The following is a 26,424-nucleotide window of genomic DNA, read 5'->3' as shown; positions in this document are numbered from 1 at the left end:
AAGATTGGGAAATCTGGTGCTAATGGTGCTTCAGGAGAAATGGAGTCTGGAGCAATGGTGCTCGTTTCTGGGTCCAGTTGTGGATCCTTTCACTACTGGGCTTTCTGGCTGCTACAGATACTTTTAAAAGTTCTACTGAAACTCCTGACAAGTTTTGTGCATTTCACTATTTCACAAAGGTGAAATTTTATTCAAACTGAACACGAACCTGAAACTAATAATGCAAAGAATGCAGATTAAATAACTTAGATGTCAGCTTGGCTCAGTGGTAGCACTCTTACCACCACCACCCCCCCAACTCCGGTATCCCGGTCTCCCACCCTCCCCCCAGTCCCCCACCCTCTCCCCTTCCCTCTTCTCCAGTGCCAGTCTCCCTCCCTCCCCCAGTCCGTCCGTCCGTCCGTCCCTCCCTCCCTTCCCCAGTCCCCCTCCAAGGGATGTTAACCAGTTCTACATTTGCAGACACCACTTTCAGTCTCCACAGCAAGCAGCAGAACATCCATTTTCCTTTTTTGGAGAACAAGAGTAGGTGGTAGGCCCATCGTGTTGGCCATTCATGAGCAGAGAGGAGTTAAAAGACACTCGAACATCTCCGTAGTTCGTAATCACACAACAATCAGCATGAATAACATTAAATATTGAACAGCTGACAGGAGAGAGCAGCGATCGCTGGGGGGCTGTAACTAACAATGTCTCTCTCCAGTTATATACAAGACAGAGACACATTCTCTGGCTGACGAGAAGCATTTGGAGCAATGAAACAAACGGCCCATATTAACGGTGCTAACTCGTCACACACCACTTTAACATAAACCAAAGGTAAAATGTATTGAGTTCTTCTTTGTGTCAGGCATTCTCATTTCCATAGTCCTCATACTGTATTATGCTTAGAGGGAGATTCTGCATCAGTCCTGGCTGTGAAGTATAGTCACATTGCTGCTTTTAATGGGCAAACTGCTGATAAAATGCAACCTTGAGCCTCTCAATGTGGTGGCAGAGTTTGATTGCAGGTCCCAGTTTGAGCTCCATACATTCCTGGACAGTGGGGAGAGTGAGTAGCAGAAGAGCCTGCCCATCGATTTCCTGACAAGATAAGTGCATAATATTAAGCCACATCTTCATAAAACCAAATTAAGCTGCACCCTGACCCCAGTGAGATACACTGCTAAATGTTGGTGAATTTGGTCCCGAGCAAATTTATACACTAAACCTTCCATTAAAATATCCAATTGAACCCTCAGGAACCAGCAGAGTCGAGCTCATTACAGATACACAGTTTCTGTCACTGGCCCAATGGCCATATTCAATGTACATGGAAACCCTCTTCTGCACAAATGTTTGAAATTTGCTTTGATTTTACTGAAGTTGATGACACACTGGAAGCCCTTACATTAACCCCTCGATGTGTTACCACTGACAGTCTAACCGATGAGGTGATCTTTATACAAATGACTTCTGCATCAGATTAGAATCTCACGGAAATAAATCGGATTTGATACGAACACTATAAACAGTTATTGTCAGTAGATGCGTTGACTGGTTCCTCACTCCAAATGCAGAATATAACCCACCACATAAACCTTTGTGTTGCACTGCTTCTTGTCCATATACGGGTTGCTGGTAGATGTTTGTTTCCTCTTTTAGCTGCAGGCGCTCTCTCCTGGCTTACCACATCTCTCTCTAATTATTTTTCAATATGCAGAATGAAAGAACAAGCTGCCTTGTTAGGGGTTCAGGAGTGGTCATTGTCTGGTTTGTGCTAACACTCCCTACACACACGTTGCATCACTGATGCTAAAGATAGCGCAGAGGAAAACAGCTGACTGATACCTGATCACGGAACAGCCTGGACAACGGAGCACAGTCTGTGGACTTGATAAACCGGACTACATCAGCAACACTCCATGCCAACGGATTACTCTCCAGTTGCAACTTCAACTCCATCATTTCCTGTTCAGAGAAGAGTTGGGACTAAAAAATATACAACATATGGAATCTTAAAAAGAACAGGAAAGGCCATGCAGCCTGTTCCACCCACAGACACAGACAATTTCCCCATCACGGACCTGAAATTTAAAATTCTCTTCCTTGTTTTCAAATCCCTCCATGGCCTCGCCCCTCCCTATCTCTGTAACCTCCTCCAGCCCTACAACCCTCCGAGATCTCTGCGCTCCTCCAATTCTGGCCTCTTGCACTTCCCCGATTTGCAGCCGTGCCTTCAGCTGCCTAGGCCCTAAACTCTGGAATTCCCTCCCTAAACCTCTCCACCTCTCTACCTCTCTTTCCTCCTTTAAGATGCTCCTTAAAATCTAGCTCTTTGATCAAGCTTTTGGTCGCCTGTCCTAATATCTCCTTATGTGGCTCGGTATCAAATTTTGTTTGATAATCGCTCCTGTGAAGTACCTTGGGACATTTTACTACATTAAAGGCGCTATATAAATGCAAGTTGTTGTTGTTGTTTTTGATGTTGTCTCCACCCATTTAATCTCCTAAAGCAAAGTTCTGTATAAATAGTCCTTGATTCTAAAGGAAGATTGACGGAAATTCTTCAGTATGTAAACGTGTGTTAGCCGTGGCTCCGTGGGTAGCACTCTTGCCTCTGAGTCAGAAGGTCTGTGGGTTCAGAGATCTGACTACAAAATCCAGGCTGACACTTCAGGGAAGTACCGAGGGAGTGCTGCACTGTCGGAGGGGCAGTACTGAGGGAGCGCCGCACTGTCGGAGGGACAGTACTGAGGGGAGCGCCGCACTGTCGGAGGGACAGTACTGAGGGAGTGCTGCACTGTCGGAGGGTCAGTACCGAGGGAGTGCTGCACTGTCGGAGGGTCAGTACCGAGGGAGTGCTGCACTGTCGGAGGGTCAGTACCGAGGGAGCGCTGCACTGTCGGAGGGGCAGTACTGAGGGAGCGCTGCACTGTCGGAGGGGCAGTACTGAGGGAGCGCCGCACTGTCGGAGGGGCAGTACTGAGGGAGCGCCGCACTGTCGGAGGGGCAGTACTAAGGGGAGCGCCGCACTGTCGGAGGGGCAGTACTGAGGGAGCGCCGCCATGTCGGAGGGGCAGTACTAAGGGGAGCGCCGCACTGTCGGAGGGGCAGTACTGAGGGAGCGCCGCACTGTCGGAGGGGCAGTACTAAGGGGAGCGCCGCACTGTCGGAGGGGCAGTACTGAGGGAGCGCCGCACTGTCGGAGGGGCAGTACTAAGGGGAGCGCCGCACTGTCGGAGGGGCAGTACTGAGGGAGCGCCGCATTATTTTTCAGATGAGATTGTTAAATCGAGGCCCTCTCAGGTGGGCATAAAAGATCTCACGACATTATTTCGAAGAAGAGCAGGAGAGTTCCCCCACCCCGGTGTCCTGTCCAATATTTATCTCTCAAGCCAACAACACTAAAACAGATTATCTGGTCATTTATCATGTTGCTGTGGGATCTTGCTGTTTGCAAATTGGCTGCCACCTTTCACATATTACAACAGTGACTACACTTCAAAAGTACTTCTTTGGCTGTGAAGTGCTTTGAGACGTTCAGAATGCAAGTTCTTTCTTTCGAATTAAATGGCTCTGACATGTACCACATGATTCAATCTTCAAATAAAGGCGTTCCTGAGAACTCAGAAAGGAATCCTTACCTTTTGAGACGAGAGTTTAAGAAGCATAAACTTTTCATTATCCGAGAAGAAGGATGGTTTAAGAAAATGTCTCTTTCTCTTCCGCTTGTCTGCATCAAGAGGAGGCTGGGACAAATTGTGGCTTTGTTGCAGCACTGGGCTGGGAGGCTCAGGTTCATCCAATGGCTCCTCCTGCTCAGATCCAGTGTCCTCACTGACTGAGTCACCCTCCCCGTCAATACTGACCTGTGTGGGTAAAATAACAAATGCTAAATTCAAATTTAACAAAGCAACAAGCTATAGACTAAAGAATGCAGCACACACTAGATGGGAGGTCTTGATGGTGCAGGATGCTTCCTGCTGGCTGGGGTTTGTATTGTTTCTGCTGTGCGAATACTCCCTGCTCTAGTCATGCCATTTCTACACTGCTTTCTGGGACAACCACCTAAAATATAACTCGTACTCCCTAGACTGCTCCCTTCTATCAGCATTTTAGGCTGACAGATATTCACACTGTACCTCTGACAGAACAGCGCTCCCTCAGTACTGCCCCCTCGACAGTACAGCGCTCCCTCAGTACTGCCCCCTCGACAGTGCAGCGCTCCCTCAGTACTGCCCCCTCGACAGTGCAGCGCTCCCTCAGTACTGCCCCCTCGACAGTGCAGCGCTCCCTCAGTACTGCCCCCTCGACAGTGCAGCGCTCCCTCAGTACTGCCCCCTCGACAGTGCAGCGCTCCCTCAGTACTGCCCCCTCGACAGTGCAGCGCTCCCTCAGTACTGCCCCCTCGACAGTGCAGCGCTCCCTCAGTACTGCCCCCTCGACAGTGCAGCGCTCCCTCAGTACTGCCCCCTCGACAGTGCAGCGCTCCCTCAGTACTGCGTTCCCTCAGTACTGCCCCCTCGACAGTGCAGCGCTCCCTCAGTACTGCCCCCTCGACAGTGCAGCGCTCCCTCAGTACTGCCCCCTCGACAGTACAGCGCTCCCTCAGTACTGCCCCCTCGACAGTGCAGCGCTCCCTCAGTACTGCCCCCTCGACAGTGCAGCGCTCCCTCAGTACTGCCCCCTCGACAGTGCAGCGCTCCCTCAGTACTGCATTGGAGTGTCAGCCTGGATTATGTGCTCAAGTCTTGGAGGGCGGCTCGAACCCATGACCCAGAGGTTAAAGTTCTTCCAACTGAACTGAGCTGAATAATAAAATCACACATCCATTCAGATTTTCTAGAATACATTTGATGCCGGACTGACTTTGACCTAAATCCTTGCAAAATCAAATCTAATCCCACACTGTGAGAATTCACTTCAGATCCTTGCAAATATGGAGCAGACGTGTTTCTAGTCTCTGAGATTGAATGAGAATTGAACAGGAGGAAGAGCATTTAAAACATCAGCAGGAAACTGGGGAAGGTGGGACCTGTACAAGCGTGACGGGTTACACCCGAGCAGGACCGAGACCAATGTCCTCGCGGGGGTGTTTGCTAGTCTGTTGGGGAAGGTGTAAACTAGAGTGGCAGGGGGATGGGAACCTGAGCGGGGAGTCAGAAGGGAGTAAAGTTGAGAGCAGCAAGAGAGGGGAAGACCCAGGGGGAATTTACAATACAAATAGTACAAGCAGTTGTTCAAGAACAAGTGAAAGGGAAAAGCGTAGAGCAGCGGAAAGAAAGTGTACTTTAGACACGACAGATAAAGTGAAAACTAGAAGGCGTAAGGCGATTAACCCAGCATCAAAGCTGAAGGTCAGGCTCGGGTGTGTGGCCCAACTAAGAGTTCTATATACAAATGCACGGAGTATAAGGAATAAATTAAATGAACTACAGGTTCAAATTCAAATTGGAGGATATGACATGATAGCTATTACTGAGACATGGCTGCAGGATGGTCAGGATTGGGAACTAAATATACCAGGTTATAAGGTCTACAGGAGAGATAGGGAAAATGGAAGAGGGGGAGGGGTAGTCTTAATGATTAGAGATGAAATCACTTCAATGATAAAGGAAGATATAACGAGGGATAAGCAGCCAACAGAGACCTTATGGGTTGAATTGAGAAATAGGAAAGGATCTAAGACTCTAGTGGGAGTTGTGTATCGGACCCCTGGCAGCAGCTCTGAAGTGCTAGATTGTATAAATGCAGAGATTAGACAAGCCTGTAAGAAAGGCATAGTGGTCTTAATGGGGGACTTTAACCTTCACATAGATTGGGGAAAAGCAGACTAGCAACTGTCAGAAAGGTAGTGAATTTCTTGAGTGTCTCCGGGATAGTTTTCGCCAGCAGTATGTCCGAGAGGCAACAAGGGGGCAAGCCATACTAGATTTAGTAATGAGTAATGAACCAGATTTAGTTAACGGCTTAACTGTACGCGAACATCGATCCAACGGCGATCATAACATGATCGAGTTCAATGTAGTGCTTGAAAGGGAAAAAAGTGAATCAGCTGCTAAGATTCTAGACTTGGGCAAGGCCGACTTCAATGGGATGAGACAGAGACTGTCCACAGTAAACTGGGCAAATCTGTTAATGGGTAAAACGACTGATGATCAGTGGGAAATGTTTAAAGAAACATTTAACGTGATACAGAATCGGTTTATACCCCCGAGGGGCAAGAACTCTCCTTGCCAAAAGAAACAGCCATGCACAACTAAAGAGGTAAGGGACAGTATAAGACATAAGGAAAGGGCATACAAAAAGGCAAAAAATGGCACAGATCCTGGCGAATGGGAAAGATACAAAGATCAACAAAGGGTCACAAAACAGATAGTAAGAGCTACAAAAAGAGAGTATGAAAAGAAACTTGCAAGGGATATCAAAACCAATACGAAGAACTTTTAAAGTTACATTAGCAAAAAGAGGGTGGTCAGGAGCAGTGTTGGCCCCTTAAAAACTGAAAGTGGGGAAATTGTCATTGACAATGGGGAAATGGCGGACATGTTGAATAATTACTTTGTGTCAGTATTTACAGTAGAAAAAGAGGATAGCATGCCGGAAATCCCAAGAAAACTAATATTGAATCGGGGACAGGGACTCGATAAAATTAACTTAAGTAAAGCAACAGTAATAAAGAAAATAATAGCACTAAAGAGTGACAAATCCCCAGGACCAGATGGTTTCCATCCCAGGGTTTTAAAGGAAGTAGGTGAGCAGATTGCAGATGCCCTAACTATAATCTTTCAAAGTTCTCTAGATTCAGGAACTGTCCGTCTAGATTGGAAAATTGCACACGTCACTCCGCTTTTTAAGAAAGGAGAGAGAGGGAAACTGGGGAATTATAGACCAGTTAGCCTAACATCTGTTGTGGGGAAATTGCTGGAGTCTATAATTAAGGATAGGGTGACTGAACACCGAAAGAATTTTCAGTTAATCAGGGAAAGCCAACATGGATTTGTGAAAGGTAGGTCGTGCCTGACAAACCTGATTGAATTTTTTGAAGAGGTGACTAAAGTAGTGGACAGGGGAATGTCAATGGATGTTATTTATATGGACTTCCAGAAGGCATTTGATAAGGTCCCACATAAGAGACTGTTAGCTAAGTTAGAAGCCCATGGAATCGAGGGAAAAGTACGGACTTGGTTAGGAAATTAGCTGAGCGAAAGGCGACAGAGAGTAGGGATAATGGGTAGGTACTCACATTGGCAGGATGTGACTAGTGGAGTCCCACAGGGATCTGTCTTTGGGCCTCAATTATTCACAATATTTATTAATGACTTAGATGAAGGCATAGAAAGTCTCATATCTAAGTTTGCCGATGACACAAAGATTGGTGGCATTGTAAGCAGTGTAGATGAAAACATAAAATTACAAAGGGATATTGATAGATTAGGTGAATGGGCAAAACTGTGGCAAATGGAATTCAATGTAGACAAATGTGAGTTCATCCACTTTGGATCAAAAAAGGATAGAACAGGGTTCTTTCTAAATGGTAAAAAGTTAAAAACAGTGGATGTCCAAAGGGACTTAGGGGTTCAGGTACATAGATCATTGAAGTGTCATGAACAGGTGCAGAAAATAATCAATAAGGCTAATGGAATGTTGGCCTTTATATCTAGAGGACTGGAGTACAAGGGGGCAGAAGTTATGCTGCAGCTATACAAAACCCTGGTTAGACCGCACCTGGAGTACTGTGAGCAGTTCTGGGCACCGCACCTTCAGAAGGACATATTGGCCTTGGAGGGAGTGCAGCGTAGGTTTACTAGAATGATACCCGGACTTCAAGGGTTAAGTTACGAGGAGAGATTACACAAATTGGGGTTGTATTCTCTAGAGTTTCGAAGGTTAAGGGGTGATCTGATTGAAGTTTATAAGATATTAAGGGGAACGGATAGGGTGGATAGAGAGAAACTATTTCCGCTGGGTGGGGATTCTAGGAGTAGGGGGCACAGTCTAAAAATTAGAGCCAGACCTTTCAGGAGTGAGATTAGAAAACATTTCTACACACAAAGGGTGGTAGAAGTTTGGAACTCGCTTCCGCAAACGGCAATTGATACTAGCTCAATTGCTAAATTTAAATCTGAGATAGATAGCTTTTTGGCAACCAAAGGTATTAAGGGATATGGGCCAAAGACAGGTACATGGAGTTAGATCACAGATCAGCCATGATCTTATCAAATGGCGGAGCAGGCACGAGGGGCTGAATGGCCTACTCCTGTTCTTAACTGCAGAAATGCACACTACATGTCACACTACACGTAACGCCACCAGCGAACAAATGTTATCTGTTTTTAATATAACGGGTCATTGACTGTCTTAACTCATCTCTCTCTCTCTCTCTCTCTTTTTTTGTTTTTGGGGGGTTGTATATTCAGTGGCCTTTTTAGATGACACCTTTCTGTCTGCTCACTGTGATTGCCTTGGCAACGGGCAGTAATCACCAGGCTTTGTTCTGTGATCTTAAAATGCGAAGGATTCGAAAATGTTATTTCCACACCGTTCACCTGACGAAGGGGGAAGCCTCTGAAAGCTTGTGGGATTAAAAATAAAATTATTGGACTATAACTTGGTGTTGTAAAATTGTTTATAACTGCAGAAAGAGCTAGTTGATATTGATCCAACCCCCCCACCCACACACCCCCCCACACACACCCCCCCACACACACCCCCCCACACACACCCCCCCACACACACCCCCCCACACACACCCCCCCACACACACACCCCCCCACCCCCCCCCACACACACCCCCCCACCCCCCCACACACACACCCCCACACACACACCCCCACACACACACCCCCCACACACCCCACACACACCCCCCACACACACCCCCACACACACCCCCCACCCCCCCCACACACACCCCCACACCCCCCCCCACACCCCCCCCCACACACACCCCCACACACAACCCCCACCCCCCACCCCCACCCCCCCCCCACACACCCCCACACACACCCCCACACACACCACACACCCCCCCCCCACACACACCCCCACACACACCCCCACACACACACACCCCCACACACCCCCCCACCCCCACACACCCCCCCACACACCCCCCCACACACACACCCCCCCACCCCCACACACACACACCCCCACCCCCACACACACACACCCCCACCCCCCCCACACACACCCCCACCCCCCCACACACACCCCCACCCCCCCACACACACCCCCACCCCCCACACACACACCCCCACCCCCCCCACACACACCCCCACCCCCCCCCCACACACACCCCCACCCCCCCCACACACACCCCCACCCCCCCACACACACCCCCACCCCCCCCACACACCCCCCCACCCCCCCACACACCCCCCCACCCCCCCACACACATCCCCACCCCCCCCACACACATCCCCACCCCCACCCCCCCCACACACACAACCCCACCCCCCCCACACACACAACCCCACCCCCCCCACACACACAACCCCACCCCCCCCACACACACAACCCCACCCTTCCCTCCGCAACCCCCAGCTCACCACTCAGCCCTGTCCCCTCAATCCCCATGTACCTGTGGGGTGCCGGAGGATTCATTCTCCACTGAGTTTGCTGAATGTTTCTTTTTCTGTATGAAGCAACTCCGTCGCCTTTTCCTCCGCTTTCCCAGCACTTTTATCCCCCCCTCAAGGTTCGCCGGTCGGGAGGGAGGGAGTGCCACACAAAGATTCTTCTGCTTTCCGGGATAGTGTGCTGGGAAAGAATTAAAAACACCAAAGATTCAATATCTCTGTGTTAATTATACCTTCACAATCATTACACTCACACCCACGCCCACACCCACCTCCTACCCCACTGATTACAGCCCCAGGTATCAGTACACAAGTGGGAGCAGAGCGGAGTGAAGAGGAGCAGTGCTGAGCACCAGGGGAGGAGCCCTTTCCCTGTTCACGAAGAACAGACAGAGTGATATCAATGTGAGGTCACAGTGAAGAGAGGAGGAGCTCTGAGAGACCCGGAATAAAAGTGTAGATTATCGGGGTAAGTAAACAGTAAGTAAATTAATAATAATCGAGTAAAGGGAGTTGGAAAAAAAATGTTTGTAAATATAATGGACGGGCAACTGAGGCCCATTGCCTGCAATTCCTGCACCTTGTGGGAACTTCAGGACGCTTGCGTGTCCGGGAGGGCCACGTGTGCAGGAAATGCCTCCAGTTGCTCGAGCTCAAGCCGAGGGTTTCTGAGCTTGAGGGGCGGCTGGAGTCACTGCAGAGCATGAGGGAGGCTGAAGGTTTCCTGGATCGTGTGTTCCAGGAGGTGGTCACCCCACAGCCACAGAGAGTTCAGGATAGGGTGGCCATCGGAAATGGTAGGAAGAGGCGGACAGTGCAGGAATCAGTCTGGGTGTGTGACACTCTCAAACCAGTATTCAGCACTGAATTACCAGTGAGGGTGACGACACCTCGAAGGAGTGCAGTCCTGAGCATGGCACCATGGGGCAAAGGACTGCACAGGGGGCACAGTGAAATGTGGAAATGCAGTACTCATAGGGGATTCGATAGTCAGGGGGACAGACAGGCGTTTCTGTAACCGTCGAGGTGTGTCCCACATGGTGTGTTGCCTCCCTGGTGCCAGGGTAAAGGACATCACAGAGAGGGTGCTGAACATTCTGCGGAGGGAAGGGGAACAGCCAGAAGTCATGGTCCATGTGGGAACCAACAACATAGGAAAGATATGAGGTCCTGCGGTCAGAGTTTCAGGAGCGAGGGAGGAATGTGGGGAAATGTGAAGTTATTTATTTTGGTAGGAAGAATAGAAAAACAGAATATTTTTTAAATGGTGAGAAACTATTAAATAGAAACATAGAAAATAGGAGCAAGAGTAGGCCATTCGGCCCTTCTCCGCCATTCAAAGTGATCATGGCTGATCGTCTAACTCAGTACCCTGTTCCCGCTTTTTCCCCATATCCCTTGATCCCTTTAGCATTAAGAAATATATCTATCTCCTTCTTGAATACATCTAATGACTTGGCCTCCACTGCCTTCTGTGGTAGAGAATTCCACAGGTTCACCACCCTCTGAGTGAAGAAATTTCTCCTCATCTCGGTCCTAAATGGCATACCCCATATCCTGAGACTGTGACCCCTGGTTCTGGACTCCCCAGCCATCGGGAACATCCTCCCTGCATCTAGTCTGTCTCGTCCTGTTAGAATTTTATATGTTTTGATGAGATCACCTCTCATTCTTCTAAACTCTAGTGAATATAGGCCTAGTCGACCCAATCTCTCCTCATACGTCAGTCCTGTCATCCCAGGAATCAGTCTGGTAAACCTGTGTTGCACTCCCTCCATGGCAAGGACATCCTTCCTCAGATAAGGAGACCAAAACTGCACACAATACTCCAGATGTGGTCTCACCAAGGCCCCGTACAACTGCAGTAAGACATCGCTGCTCCTGTACTCAAATCCTCTTGCGATGAAGGCCAACATGCCATTCGCCTTCCTAACTGCTTGCTGCACCTGAATGCTCGCTTTCAGCGACTGGTGTACAAGGACACACAGGTCTCGTAGCACCTCCCGTTTTCCCGATCTATCACCATTCAGATAATAATCTGCTTTTCTGTTTTTACAACCAAAGTGGATAACCTCACATTTATCCACGTTATACTGCATCTGCCATGTTCTTGCCCACTCACCCAACTTGTCTAAATCACATTGGATCCTCTTTGCATCCTCCTCACAGCTCACATTCCACCCCAGCTTTGTATCGTTTGCAAACTTGGAAATGTTACATTTAGTTCCCTCATCCAAATCATTGATATATATTGTGAATAACTGGGGCCCAAGCACTGATCCCTGTGGTACCCCACTATGTTGGTGTTCAGAGGGATTTGGGTGTCCTTGTACGTGAAACACAGAAAGTTAGCATGCAGGTTCAGCAAGCAATTAGGAAGGCAAATGGTATGTTGGTCTTTATTGCAAGGGGGTTGGAGTACAAGAGTAAGGAAGTCTTGCTGTAATTATACATGGCTTTGGTGAGACAACACCTGGAGTACTGTGTACAGTTTTGGTCTCCTTACCTAAGGAAGGATATACTTGTCTTGGAGGCGGTGCAACAAAGGTTCACTGGATTAATTCCTGGGACAAGGAGCCCCCTTGAATGTGGGGGGCTTGATCAAGAAGTTTGCAGATGGCCATGTGGTTGATAGTGAGGAGGAAAGCTGTAGACTGCAGGAAGATATCAATGGACTGGTCAGGTAGGCAGCAAAGTGGAAAATGGAATTCAATCCAGAGAAGTGTGAGGTAATGCATTAGAACATAAGAAAAAGGAGCAGGAGTAGGCCATCCGGTCCCTCGAGCCAGCTCCACCATTCAACAAGATCATGGCTGATCTTCTATCTCAACACCATTTTCCTGCACTATCCCCATATCCTTTGATGCCTTTAATATCTAGAAATCTATCGATCTCTGTTTTGAATGTACTCAATGACTGAGCCTCCACAGCCCTCTGGGGTAGAGAATTCCAAAGATTGACCACTCTGAGTGAAGAAATCTCTCCTCATCTCAGTCCTAAATGGCCTACCCCTTTATTCTGAGACTGTGCCCCCTGGTTCTGGACTCTCCAGCCAGGGGAAACATCCTCCCTGCATCTACCCTGTCGAGCCCTGTCAGAATTTTGTATGTTTCAATGAGATCACCTCTCATTCTTTTAAACTCTAGAGAATACAGGCCTAGTCTACTCAATCTCTCCTTATATGACAATCCTGCCATCCCAGGAATCAGTCTGGTGACCCTTCGTTGCACTCCCTCTATGGCATGTATATCCTTTCTTGGGTAAGGAGACCAAAATTGTACACAATACTCCAAGTGCAGTCTCACCAAGGCCCTATGTAATTGCAGTAAGACATCTTTATTCCTGTACTCAAATCCTCTTGCAATAAAGGCCAACATCCCATTTGGCTTCCTAATTGCTTGCTGCACCTGCATGTTAGCTTTTAGTGACGCAAGTACAAGGACACCCAGGTCCCTTCGAACATCAATATTTCCCAATCGCTCACCATTTATAATACTCGACATTTCTGTTTTTCCTACCAAAGTGGTTAACTTCACATTTTTCTACATTATATTCCATCTGCCATGTTCTTGCCCACTCTCTTAGCCTGTCTATATCCCCTTGAAGCCTCTTTGCATCCTCCTCACAACTCACATTCCCACCTAGTTTTGTGTCATCAGCAAACTTGGAAATATTACATTTGGTCCCCTCATCCAAATCATTGATATAGATTGTGACTAGCTGGGGCCCAAGCACCAATCCCTGCGATACCCCACTAGTCATAGTCTGCCAACCTGAAAAAGATCCGTTTATTCCTACTCTGTTTTCTGTCTGTTAACCAATTCTCAATCCATGCCAGTATATTACCCCCAATTCCATGTGCTCTAACTTTGTTCACCAACCTCCTGTGTGGGACCTTATTGAAAGCTTTCTGAAAATCCAAATACACCACATCCACTGGTTCCCCCTTATCTATTTTACTAGTTACATCCTCAAAGAATTCCAATAGGTTTGCCAAACATGATTTCCCTTTCATAAATCCATGTTAACTCTGCCAAATCCTATTATTATTTTCTAAGTGTCCTGTTATCACATCCTTTATAATAAACTCTGGGATTTTCCCTACTACTGATGTCAGGCTAACAGGTCTGTAGTTCCCTGTTTTCTCTCTCCCTCCTTTATTAAATAGTGGGGTTACATTTGCCACCCTCCAATCTGCAGAAACCATTCCAGAATCTATAGAATTTTGGAAGATGACAACCAATGCATCCACTATGTCTACAGCCACCTCTTTCAAAACCCTGGGATGTAGATCATCAGCTCCTTGGGATTTATCGACTTTCAGTCCCATTAATTTCTCTGGTACTATTTTTTTTACTAATACTCATTTCTTTCAGTTCCTCATTCTTGCCAGACCCTTGGTTCTCTAGTATTTCTGGGAGGTTTCTTGTGTCGTTTTCCGTGAAGACAGATACAAAGTATTAGTTTAATTTCTCTGCCATTTCCTTATTCCCCATTATAAATTCTCCCATCTCTATCTGTAAGGGACCCACATTTGCCTTTGCCAGTCTTTTCCTTTTTACATACCTATAGAAGCTTTTACAATCTGTTTTTATGTTTCTCGCTAGTTTACTCCCATATTCTATTTTCCCTCTTTATCAATTTCTTGGTCCTTTGCTGAATTCTAAAATGCTCCCAATCCTCAGGCTTTTTCTGGCAACTTTATCTGCCTCTTTCTTTGATTTAACACTATCTTTAATTTCTCCTGTTAGCCACGGTTGGACCACTTTTCCTGTTGGGTTTTTATACCTTAAAGGAATATATATTTGTTGCAAATTATGTATTAATTCTTTAAATGCCAGCCATTGCCTGTCTACCATCATACCTTTTAATGTCGTTCCCCAATCAACCACAGCCAACTTGTGCCTCACACCTTCGTAGTTTCCTTTGTTTAGATTTAAGACCCTAGTTTCAGATTGAACTACATCACTTTCAAACTTAATGAAGAATTCTATCATATTATTTTCACTCTTCCCTAAGGGCTCCTTTACAACAAGATTATTAATTAACCCTTTCGCATTGCACAATACTAGATCTAAAATAACCTGTTCCCCAGTTGGTTCCTTAACATACTGATCTATAAAACCATCTCGTATACATTCCAGGAATTCGTCCTCCACAGTATTAGTGCTAATTTGGTTTGCCCAATCTATATGTAGATTTAAGTCCCCCATGATTACTGTATTTCCCTTGTTACAGGCACTTCTAATTTCCTGCTTTATACCGTGCCCTACATCACCACTACTGTTTGGTGGCCAATAAACAACTCCCACCAATGTTTTCTGCCCCTTGCTGTTTCTTGGCTCCACCCAAACTGATTCTACATCTTGATCTTCTGAGCCAAGTTCCTTTCCTACTTTGTACTGATCTTATCCTTTATTAACAAGGCAAGGGAGTACACAATAAATGGGAGGATACTGAGAGGTGTAGAGGATCAAAGGGATCTTGGAGTACATGTCCACAGATCCCTGAAGCAGGACAGGTAGATAAAGAGGTTAAAAAGTCAAAAGGGATACTTTCCTTTATTAGCCGAGGCATAGAATATAAGGGCAGGGAGCTTATAATGAACTGTATAAAACATTGGTTGGGCCACAGCTTGAGTACTGCGTACAGTTCTGGTCACCACATTACGAGAAAGATGTGATTGCACTAGAGAGGGTACAGTGGAGATTTACGAGGATGTTGTCAGGGCTGGAGAATTTTAGCTATGAGAAAAGATTGGATAGGCTGGGGTTGTTTTCTTTAGAACAAAGGAAGCTGAGGGGAGATTTAATTGAGGTATATAAAATTATGACGGGACTAGATAGACTGAATAGGGAGGATAGTCTCGGGATAAGGGGTCGGCCATTTAAGACTGAGATGAGGAAGAATTCCTTCACTCAGAGGGTTGTGAATCTTTGTAATTCTCTATCCCAGAGGGCTGTGGATGCCGAGTCGTTGAGTATACTCAAGGCTGAGATGGATAGATTTTTGGACACTAAGGGAATCAAGGGATATGGGGATCGGGCAGGTAAGTGGAGTTGAGGTTGAAGATCATCCATGACCTGAATGAATGGCGGAGCAGGCTCGAGGAGCCGTATGCCCTACTCCTGCACCTATTTCTTATGCTCTTATGTCCTAAATGTCCGACTTCTTATCCTGAGATTATGTCCCCTAATTCTTCACTCTTCAGCCAGGGGAAACATCCTCTCAGCATCTACCATGTCAAGCACTCTCAGAATCTTATATGTTTCAATGAGATCACCTCTCATTCTTCTAAACGCCAAACAGTATAGGCCCATTCTATCCAATCTCTCCTCATAGGACAAGCCTCTTATCCCACCTTCTTGGCCACTCACTTCACCTGTCTATATCCCTTTGCAGACTCTTTGTGTCCTCTACCCCAGAGGACTGTGGATGCTTAGTCGTTGAATAGATTCAAGACTGAGATCGATAGATTTTTGGACACTAAGGGAATCAAGGGATATGGGGATTGGGCGGGAAAGTGGAGTTGAGGTCGAAGATCAGCCATGATCTGATTGAATGGCGGAGCAGGCTCGAGGGGCCGAATGGCCTGCAGCTGCTTCTATTTCTTATGTTCTCAGTGTAAAGGGCAAAGAGGGAAAGGAATTTCTGAAGTGTGTTCAGGGGAACTTTCTTGATCAGTATGTTTCCGGCCAAACGAGGAAGGAGGCATTGCTAGATCTGGTTCTGGGAAATGAAGTGGGTCAAGTGGAGCAAGTGTCAGTGGGGGAACATTTAGGAAACAGTGATCACAGTATCATGAGGTTTAGATTAGTTATGGAAAAGGACAAGGAGCAATATAGAGTAAAAATACTTAATTGGAGGAGGGCCAATTTCAGTGGGTTGAGAACGGATCTGGCCCGGGTAAATTGGAATCAAAGATTGGCAGGCAAAACTGTAATCGAACAATGGGCAGCCTTTAAAAAGGAGATGGTTCGGGTACAGTCTAGGTACATTCCCACAAGGGGGAAAGGTAGGGCAACTAAAGCTAGAGCCCCCTGGATGACAAAAGAGACAGGGAGTAAGATGAAGCAGAAAAAGGGGGCGTATGACAGATGTCAGGTTGATAATACAAATGAGAACCAGGTTGAATATAGAAAGTAAAGAGGAGAAGTGAAAAAGGAAATAAGAGGGGCAAAGAGAGAGAGTATGAGAATAGACTTCAGCTAACATAAAAGGGAATCCAAAAGTCTTCTGTAGGCATATAAATAGTAAACAAGTAGTAAGAGGAGGGGTGGGGCCGATTAGGGACCAAAAAGGAGATCTACGCATGAGGCAGAGGGCATGGCTGAGGTACTAAATGAGTACTTTGCATCTGTCTTTACCAAGGAAGGTGCTGCCAAAGTCACAGTAGAAGAGGAGGTAGTTGAGATACTGGATGATCTAAAAATTGATAAAGAGGAGGTGCTAGAAAGGCTGGCTGTACTTAAAGTAGATAAGTCACCCGGTCCGGATGGGATGCATCCTAGGTTGCTGAGGGAAGTAAGGGTGGAAACTGCGGAGGTACTGGCCATAATCTTCCAATGTTCCTTAGATATGGGGATGGTGCCAGAGGACTAGAGAATTGCAAATGTTACACCCTTGTTCAAAAAAGGGTGTAAGGATAAACCCGGCAACTACAGGCCAGTCAGTTTAACCTCAGTAGTGGGGAAACTTTTAGAAATGATAATCTGGGACAAAATTAACAGTCACTTGGACAAGTGTGAATTAATTAAGGAAAGCCAGCACGAATCTGTAAAAGGCAAACTGTGTTTAACTAACATGATTGATGAGGTAACAGCGAAGGTTGATGAGGGCATTGCAGTTGATGTGTACATGGACTTTCAAAAGGTGTTTGATAAAGTGCAGCATAATAGGTTTGTCAGCAAAATTGAAGCCCATGGAATAAAAGGGGCAGTGGCAGCATGGATATGAAATTGGCTAAGAGACAGGAAACAGAGAGTAGTTGTGAACGGTTGTTTTTCGGACCGGAGGGAGGTGTACAGTGGTGTTCTCCAGAGGTGCTGGGACCATTGCTTTTCTTGATATATATTAATGAGTTGGACTTGGGTGTACAGGGCACAATTTCCAAATATGCAGATGACACAAAACTTGGATGTGTAGTAAACAGTGAGAAGGAAAGTGATAGACTTCAAGAGGATATAGACAGGCTGGTGGAGTAGGCGGTCACATGGCAGATTAATATAGAGAAATGCGAAGTGATACATTTTGGCAGGAAGAATGAGGAAAGACAATATAAACTAAATGGTACAATCCTAAAGGGGGTGCAGGAACAGAGAGACCTGGGGGTATATGTGCACAAATCTTTAAAGGTGGCAGGATAGGTTGAGAAAGCAGTTAAAAAAGCATACGGCATCCCAGGCTTTATAAATAGAGGCATAGAGTACAAAAGCAAGGAAGTTATTTTGAACCTTTATAAAACACTGGTTTGGCCACAGCTGGAGTATTGTGTCCAATTCTGTACATCGCACTTTAGGAAAGATGTGAAGGCCTTAGAGAGGGTGCAGAAAAGATTTACTAGAATGATTCCAGGGATAAGGGACTTCAGTTATGTGGAGAGACTGGAGAAGCTGGGGTTGTTCTCCTTAGAGCAGAGAAGGTTGAGAGGAGATTTGATAGAGGTATTCAAAATCATGAAGGGTCTAAACAGAGTAGATAGAGAGAAACTGTTCCCATTGGCAGAAGGGTCAAGAACCAGAGGACACAGATTTAAGATGATTGGTAAAAGAACATGAGGAAAAACTTTTTTAGGCAGCGAGTGGTTATGATCTGGAATGCACTATCTGAAAGGGTGGTGGAGGCAGATTCAATCGTGGCTTTCAAAAAGTAATTGGATCAATATTTGAAGGGAAAATATTTGCAGGGCTACGGGGAAAGAACGGGGGAGTGGGACTAACTGGATTGCTCTTACAAAGAGCTGGCATGGCCTCGATGGGCTGAATGGCCTCCATCTGTGCTGTAACCATTCTATAATTCTATCCACCTCCCTCGTACTCACTGCACCCACACCCACCTCCCTCACACTCACTGCACCCACACCCACCTCCCTCGCACTCACTGCACCCACACCCACCTCCCTCACACTCACTGCACCCACATCCACCTCCACCTCCCTCACACTCACTGCAGCCACATCCACCTCCACCTCCCTCACACTCACTGCAGCCACATCCACCTCCCTCACACTCACTGCAGCCACATCCACCTCCCTCACACTCACTGCACCCACATCCACCTCCCTCGCACTCACTGCACCCACATCCACCTCCCTCGCACTCACTGCACCCACATCCACCTCCCTCGCACTCACTGCACCCACATCCACCTCCCTCACACTCACTGCACCCACATCCACCTCCCTCGCACTCACTGCACCCACATCCACCTCCCTCGCACTCACTGCACCCACATCCACCTCCCTCGCACTCACTGCACCCACATCCACCTCCCTCGCACTCACTGCACCCACATCCACCTCCCTCGCACTCACTGCACCCACATCCACCTCCCTCGCACTCACTGCACCCACATCCACCTCCCTCGCACTCACTGCACCCACATCCACCTCCCTCACACTCACTGCACCCACATCCACCTCCCTCACACTCACTGCACCCACATCCGCCTCCCTCACACTCACTGCACCCACATCCACCTCCCTCGCACTCACTGCACCCACATCCACCTCCCTCTCACTCACTGCACCCGCACCCACCTCCCTCGCACTCACTGCACCCACATCCACCTCCCTCGCACTCACTGCACCCACATCCACCTCCCTCACACTCACTGCACCCACATCCACCTCCCTCGCACTCACTGCACCCACATCCACCTCCCTCGCACTCACTGCACCCACATCCACCTCCCTCACACTCACTGCACCCACATCCACCTCCCTCACCCTCACTGCACCCACATCCACCTCCCTCACACTCACTGCACCCGCACCCACCTCCCTCGCACTCACTGCACCCACATCCACCTCCCTCGCACTCACTGCACCCACATCCACCTCCCTCACACTCACTGCACCCACATCCACCTCCCTCGCACTCACTGCACCCACATCCACCTCCCTCGCACTCACTGCACCCACATCCACCTCCCTCACCCTCACTGCACCCACATCCAACACAGCCCGACGTATTCACACACAGACCACCACCATTAACCATTTTCTAATATGATTATTGTGCTTAATCACTGAACAGAGAAGAGGCACCTCGTGTTTGGTCACACGAAGCAATGGGCAGTAGCTATGGAGTTTGTGCTGTTTGGCTTGGGAGGTGGAGAAAGTGATGATAAAATACACCTTTTTATTTAGTGTATAACTAGGCGCACAGCGCTGATGGAGTACTCACTGTATTTGGTTTTGGTCAGTAGCGAGCAGTTCTCTGGACACTTCTCCAGCACCATGATGGGACCAAACAGGTTTGGGCAACACTCCAGCTTAATGCAGGTTCTCCGGCAAAAACTGGCAACCTGGTCAATTGTTGTTACAACCTCAACTGTGGCACGGTAACATCTCCCTTTGTACCTACAGTGAAACAATGCATCCATCTCAGCACCTGGCATTAGAGGCTTCATCAGCAAGAGTCAGTGAGTGACAGCTTTCAAATCCTTACTTTACTTTAAGAGTCTCTCCGAATCCCTGCGGTGATCGTCTCTGATCCAACTGCAGTTCTCGAAGGACACGACTTGGCTTGTAAGCTGCATTAGTTAACAGAGAGAGAACCTGCAGAAAGGAAAAACGCAAACCAGTCTCAGTATACAAGCTGAAACAGAATGAACCTTCAAACATAGCTTTACATTCCAAGCACCTTCAGTGTATCTCTGGGGTGTTTGCAGATAGGGGATGAGACGGGGAATTCTGCAAATAAATTCAGAAAAAAGAAAAAGCAGGAGGTCTGTGCCAGAGAGACAGAGTGAGGTTGGGTGGGGGGGGAACACGACCGACAGAGTGGGGGGTGGGGAACACGACAGGGTGGGGGAGGGGGAACGGGGAGGGGGGGGGGGAACACGACAGGGTGGGGGAGGGGGAACGGGGAGGGGGGTGGGGAACACGACAGGGTGGGGGAGGGGGAACGGGGAGGGGGGGGAACATGACAGGGTGGGGGAGGGGGAACGGGGAGGGGGGGGGGGGAACATGACAGGGTGGGGGAGGGGGAACGGGGAGGGGGGGGGGAACATGACAGGGTGGGGGAGGGGGAACGGGAACGACAGGGTGGGGGAGGGGGAACACACACGCTCACACATGGGGATGCAAAGAAATTACAGATGGAAACAGGCCGGTTGGTGTTTATGGATGTTTGAGGGAGAGTGGGGATTTGATGGGGATTAGATTCCGGGATGGAGTGCAGAATATTGTCTGGTTCTGCACTTTTCTATGTTCTTTTCCCGAGACACATGGGGAAGCAGGAGGCTTAATCTCCATCAGTGAAACTGCAGCAATTTGGGGTTTCCGGCCCGGAATGGAGTCAATCAAGAGGGGACTTTACAAAAGCATGAAAGAGAGAGAAGGCGATGGATAAACTTGGTTTCGTGGATAGTGCTCTCACCTGGTGTCGAAAGGTTGTGAATTCAAGACCCAGTTTATGATTTAGGCACGTAATCCAAAGCAGCAGAGATTTAACCACATAATCCAGGCTGTCACACCAGTGCACCGCCGGAGGGTCAGTACTGAGGGAGCGCTGCACCGCCGGAGGGTCAGTACTGAGGGAGCGCTGCACTGTCGGAGGGTCAGTACTGAGGGAGCGCTGCACTGTCGGAGGGTCAGTACTGAGGGAGCGCTGCACCACCGGAGGGTCAGTACTGAGGGAGCGCTGCACTGTCGGAGGGTCAGTACTGAGGGAGCGCTGCACTGTCGGAGGGTCAGTACTGAGGGAGCGCCGCACCGCCGGAGGGTCAGTACTGAGGGAGCGCTGCACCACCGGAGGGTCAGTACTGAGGGAGCGCTGCACCGCCGGAGGGTCAGTACTGAGGGAGCGCTGCACTGTCGGAGGGTCAGTACTGAGGGAGCGCTGCACTGTCGGAGGGTCAGTACTGAGGGAGCGCTGCACTGTCGGAGGGTCAGTACTGAGGGAGCGCTGCACCGTCGGAGGGTCAGTACTGAGGGAGCGCTGCACCGCCGGAGGGTCAGTACTGAGGGAGCGCTGCACCGCCGGAGGGTCAGTACTGAGGGAGCGCTGCACCGCCGGAGGGTCAGTAGTGAGGGAGCGCTGCACTGTCGGAGGGTCAGTAGTGAGGGAGCGCTGCACTGTCGGAGGGTCAGTAGTGAGGGTGCGCTGCATTTAACTGGTCAATTCATCTCACTGAACTGATTGAGATCTTGCTGTGTGCAAATTAGCTGCTTTCGTTGTCTACATAACAGTGACTTTTTTTTTATTCGTTCATGGGATGTGGGCGTCGCTGGCGAGGCCGGCATTTATTGCCCATCCCTAATTGCCCTTGAGAAGGTGGTGGTGAGCCGCCTTCTTGAACCGCTGCAGTCCGTGTGGTGAAGGTTCTCCCACAGTGCTGTTAGGGAGTTCCAGGATTTTGACCCAGCGACGATGAAGGAACGGCGATATATTTCGAAGTCGGGATGGTGTGTGACTTGGAGGGGAACGTGCAGGTGGTGTTGTTCCCATGTACCTGCTGCCCTTGTCCTTCTAGGTGGTAGAGGTCGCGGGTTTGGGAGGTGCTGTCGAAGAAGCCTTGGCGAGTTGCTGCAGTGCATCCTGTGGATGGTACACACTGCAGCCACTGTGCGCCGGTGAAGGGAGTGAATGTTTAGGGTGGTCGATGGGGTGCCAATCAAGCAGGCTGCTTTGTCCTGGATGGTGTCGAGCTTCTTGAGTGTTGTTGGAGCTGCACTCATCCAGGCAAGTGGAGAGTATTCCATCACACTCCTGACTTGTGCCTTGTAGATGGTGGAAAGGCTTTGGGGAGTCACTCGCCGCAGAATACCCAGCCTCTGACCTGCTCTTGTAGCCACAGTATTTATATGGCTGGTCCAGTTAAGTTTCTGGTCAATGGTGACCCCCAGGATGTTGATGATGGGGGATTCGGCGATGGTAATGCCGTTGAATGTCAAGGGGAGGTGGTTAGACTCTCTCTTGTTGGAGATGGTCATTGCCTGGCACTTGTCTGGCGCGAAGGTTACTTGCCACTTATGAGCCCAAGCCTGGATGTTGTCCAGGTCTTGCTGCATGCGGGCTCAGACTGCTTCATTATTTGAGGGGTTGCGAATGGAACTGATCACTGTGCAATCATCAGCGAACATCCCCATTTCTGACCTTATAATGGAGGGAAGGTCCTTGATGAAGCACTGAAGATGGTTGGGCCTAGGACACTGCCCTGAGGAACTCCTGCAGCAATGTCCTGGGGCTGAGATGATTGGCCTCCAACAACCACTACCATCTTCCTTTGTGCTAGATATGACTCCAGCCACTGGAGAGTTTTCCCCCTGATTTCCACTGACTTCAATTTTACTGGGGCTCCTTGGTGCCACACTCGGTCAAATGCTGCCTTGACGTCAAGGGCAGTCACTCTCACCTCACCTCACCTCTGGAATTCAGCTCTTTTGTCCATGTTTGGATCAAGGCTGTAATGAGGTCTGGAGCCGAGTGGTCCTGGTAGAACCCAAACTGAGCATCAGTGAGCAGGTTATTGGTGAGTAAGTGCCGCTTGATAGCACTGTCGACGGCACCTTCCATCACTTTGCTGATGATTGAGAGTAGACTGATGGGGACTGCACTTCAAATTAATTCATTGTATGTGAAATGCTTTCAGATGATCTTGCTTTTTGTGGTATATATTGATGATTTGGACTTGAATGTAGGGGGCATGATCATGACGTTTGCAGATGATACAAAAATTGGCCGCATGGTTGATAGTGAGGAGGAAAGCTGTAGACTGCAGGAAGATATCAATGGACTGGTCAGGTGGGCAGAAAAGTGGCAAATGGAATTCAATCCAGAGAATTGTGAGGTAATGCATTTGGGGAGGTCAAACAAGACAAGGGAATACACAATAAATGGGAGGACACTGAGAGGTGTAGAGGAACAGAGGGACCTTGGAGTACATGTCCACAGATCCCTGAAGGTAGCAGGACAGGTAGATAAGGTGGTTAAAAAGGCATATGGGATACTTTCCTTTACTAGCCAAGGCACTGAATAAAAGAGCAGGGAAATTATGCTAAAACTGTAAAGAACATTGGTTAGGCCACAGCTTGAGAACTGTGTACAGTTCTGGTCACCACATTACAGGAAAGATATGATTGCACTAGAGAGGGTACAGAGGAGATTTACGAGGATGTTACCCGGGCTGGAGAATTTTAGCTATGAGAAAAGATTGGATAGGCTGGGGTTGTTTTCTTTGGAACAAAGGAGGCTGAGGGGTGATTTAATTGTGGTGTATAAAAATATGACAGGACCAGATAGAGTGGATAGGGAGGACCTATTTCCTTTAGCAGAGGGGTCAATGACCAGGGGGCATAGATTTAAAGTAATTAGTAGAAGGATTAGAGGGGAGCTGAGGAGAAATTTTCTCACCGAGGGTGGTGGGGGTCTGAAACTCACTGCCTGAGAGGGTGGTAGAGACAGAAACCCTCAACTCATTTAAAGAAGTACTTGGATGTGTACTTGAAGTGCCGAAACCTACAGGACAAAGCGTTGGAAAATGGGACTAATCTGGATAGCTCTTTTTTGGGCCAGAGTAGACACGATGGGCTGAACGGCCTCCTTCTGTGCCATAACGTTCTATGATTCTTCTGTTCTATGTTTTGCAGAGGCACTGGTCCATTGTACAGAACAAGTATTTGTGGAAACACTACTTCAAATTAAAGAAAGACAGACAGGAAGACAATCCAAACCTCTTTCAGAACCAGAAGGCAGTTCCCAGGTCCCACCGACTGTGGGAGCTCGGTGATTCGCCCTTTGTTCAGATGCGGTCCTGAGAAGCAGCGGTGATTGAAGTAGATCTTAGGGCAGCAATATCTTGCATTACTCAAGCCTAGAACAACGAAAGGAGCAATCAGACTCCCACAGAATGGAAACACAGGGGCCCTGATATTTAAAGGGAGGTGGGAAGGGGGCCGGGAGGAGCCTGGGAGGGGGAGGGTGTGGGGAGGGGGCCGGGAGTGGGCTGGGAGGGGCAGCGGGGAAAGGGGTGGGGAGGGGCGGTTTTGATAAAGTAAATAAGGAGAAACTGTTTCCAGTGGCAGAAGGATCGGTAACTGGAGGACACAGATTTAAGGTGATCGGCAAAAGAATCAGAGGCGACATGAGGAAATATCTTTACACAGCGAGTTGTTATGATCTGGAATGCACTGCCTGAAAGGGCGGTGGAAGCAGATTCAATAATAAATTTCAAAAGGGAATTGGATAATTCCTCCAAAAGGAAAAATTTGCAAGGCTATGGGGAAAGAGTAGGGGAGTGAGACTGATTGGATAACTCTTTCAAAGAGCTGGTACAGGCACGATGGGCCGAATGGCCTCCTTCTGTGCAGTCAAATTCTATGATTCTATAACCCAGACAGTATGAGCGGGATGATTTGACTGTGGGCTTTATAGCAGTGTGGTTTGTGGTCTCTGCCATTCCTTCATCCTTCACAAGATTTCCTTTGTCACCTCTTCTCAGCCCGACCCCTTTCTTTTATTATTCTGTTTATAAAATGCTTTGCTATTTCCCTTTATGCTTGCTGCCAATCTTTATTCTTTCTCTTTTTAATTTTTCTTCCCCTCTATATATTCAGCTTGATTTTCTTTTGTATTATTAGCCTTTCTTTAAGTCTCACATTAATTTTAATTTGTTTACTCTTCCAAGGAGCTCCAGCTTGTTTACTCTGTACTCTAATCCTCTCTCGTTTGAATATTTCCCACTGTGTCATCTTCCATCCATGACCTGCACAAACCCCCCATGAGCTCTGTACGTCTCTATCTCATTTACCCTGTCACACTGCCCCACACTGGCATCATACTGGGAGAGCAAACAAGTGTCACCATACTATAAAATACAGGAATGAAGAATTCCAGCAGTCAGTGTAAGAAGGGAGAGCCTACGAACACAGTCTAAAAATTAGAGCCAGACCTTTCAGGAGCGAGATTAGAAAACATTTCTACACACAAAGGGTGGTAGAAGTTTGGAACTCTCTTCTGCAAACGGCAATTGATACTAGCTCAATTGCTAAATTTAAATGTGAGATAGATAGCTTTTTGTCAACCAAAGGTATTAAGGGATATGGGCCAAAGGCAGGTATATGGAGTTAGATCACAGATCAGCCATGATCTTATCAAATGGCAGAGCAGGCACGAGGGGCTGAATGGCCTACTCCTGTTCCTATGTTCCTAAGAGCAGGATTAGGCCATTCGGCCCCTCGAGCCTGCTCTGCCATTTCATAAGATCATGGCTGATCTGATTGCGACCTCAACCCTACTTTCCCATCTACCTACTATAACCTTTGGCTCCCTTGTTAATCAGGAATCTATCTAACTCAGCCTTAAAAATATTCAATGACCCTGCCTCCACCGCTCTCTGGGGAAGGGAGTTCCACAGACTCACAACCCTCAGAGAAAAAATTTCTCCTCATCTCCGTCTTAAATGGGAGACCCCTTATTTTTAAACTGTGGCCCCTAGTTCTAGACTCTCCCACAAGGGAAACATCCCCTCAGCATCTACCCCTTCCAGTCCCCTCAGGATCTTATATGTTTCAATAAGATCACCTCTCATTCTTCTAAACTCCAGTGTATACAGGCCCAACTTGTCCAACCTTTCCTCATAAGATAACCCCCTCATCCCAGGAATCAGTCGAATGAACCTTCTCTGAACCACC

The 26,424-nt window shown here is 48.0% G+C and overlaps 1 protein-coding gene across 3 annotated transcripts in view; it reads right to left on the bottom strand.

Moving 5' to 3' along the window:
• Nucleotides 1-420: 420 nt before the first annotated feature.
• Nucleotides 421-26,424, bottom strand: part of LOC137333952 (scm-like with four MBT domains protein 1) — a 103,651-nt gene continuing 77,647 nt past the window's right edge. For 2 of the 3 annotated variants that reach the window (XM_067998303.1, XM_067998305.1), the window contains 7 exons: nucleotides 24,466-24,605; nucleotides 20,237-20,346; nucleotides 19,973-20,148; nucleotides 9,569-9,747; nucleotides 3,627-3,851; nucleotides 1,831-1,971; nucleotides 421-1,083 (listed from right to left, as the gene is read on the bottom strand). In XM_067998303.1, coding sequence (XP_067854404.1) covers nucleotides 943-1,083; nucleotides 1,831-1,971; nucleotides 3,627-3,851; nucleotides 9,569-9,747; nucleotides 19,973-20,148; nucleotides 20,237-20,346; nucleotides 24,466-24,605 — 1,112 coding nt within the window. In that variant the 3' untranslated portion in view covers nucleotides 421-942. The remainder of the gene's footprint in view (nucleotides 1,084-1,830; nucleotides 1,972-3,626; nucleotides 3,852-9,568; nucleotides 9,748-19,972; nucleotides 20,149-20,236; nucleotides 20,347-24,465; nucleotides 24,606-26,424) is intronic. The other variant, XM_067998304.1, reaches the window with a different exon arrangement.

This window comes from Heptranchias perlo, chromosome 17 (genome assembly GCF_035084215.1).
Source record: "Heptranchias perlo isolate sHepPer1 chromosome 17, sHepPer1.hap1, whole genome shotgun sequence".
In the NCBI taxonomy this organism is placed as follows: Eukaryota; Metazoa; Chordata; class Chondrichthyes; order Hexanchiformes; family Hexanchidae; genus Heptranchias; species Heptranchias perlo.
The sequence above is the reverse complement of the archived record's forward strand: the minus strand, read 5'-3'. Positions and strand labels throughout refer to the sequence as shown.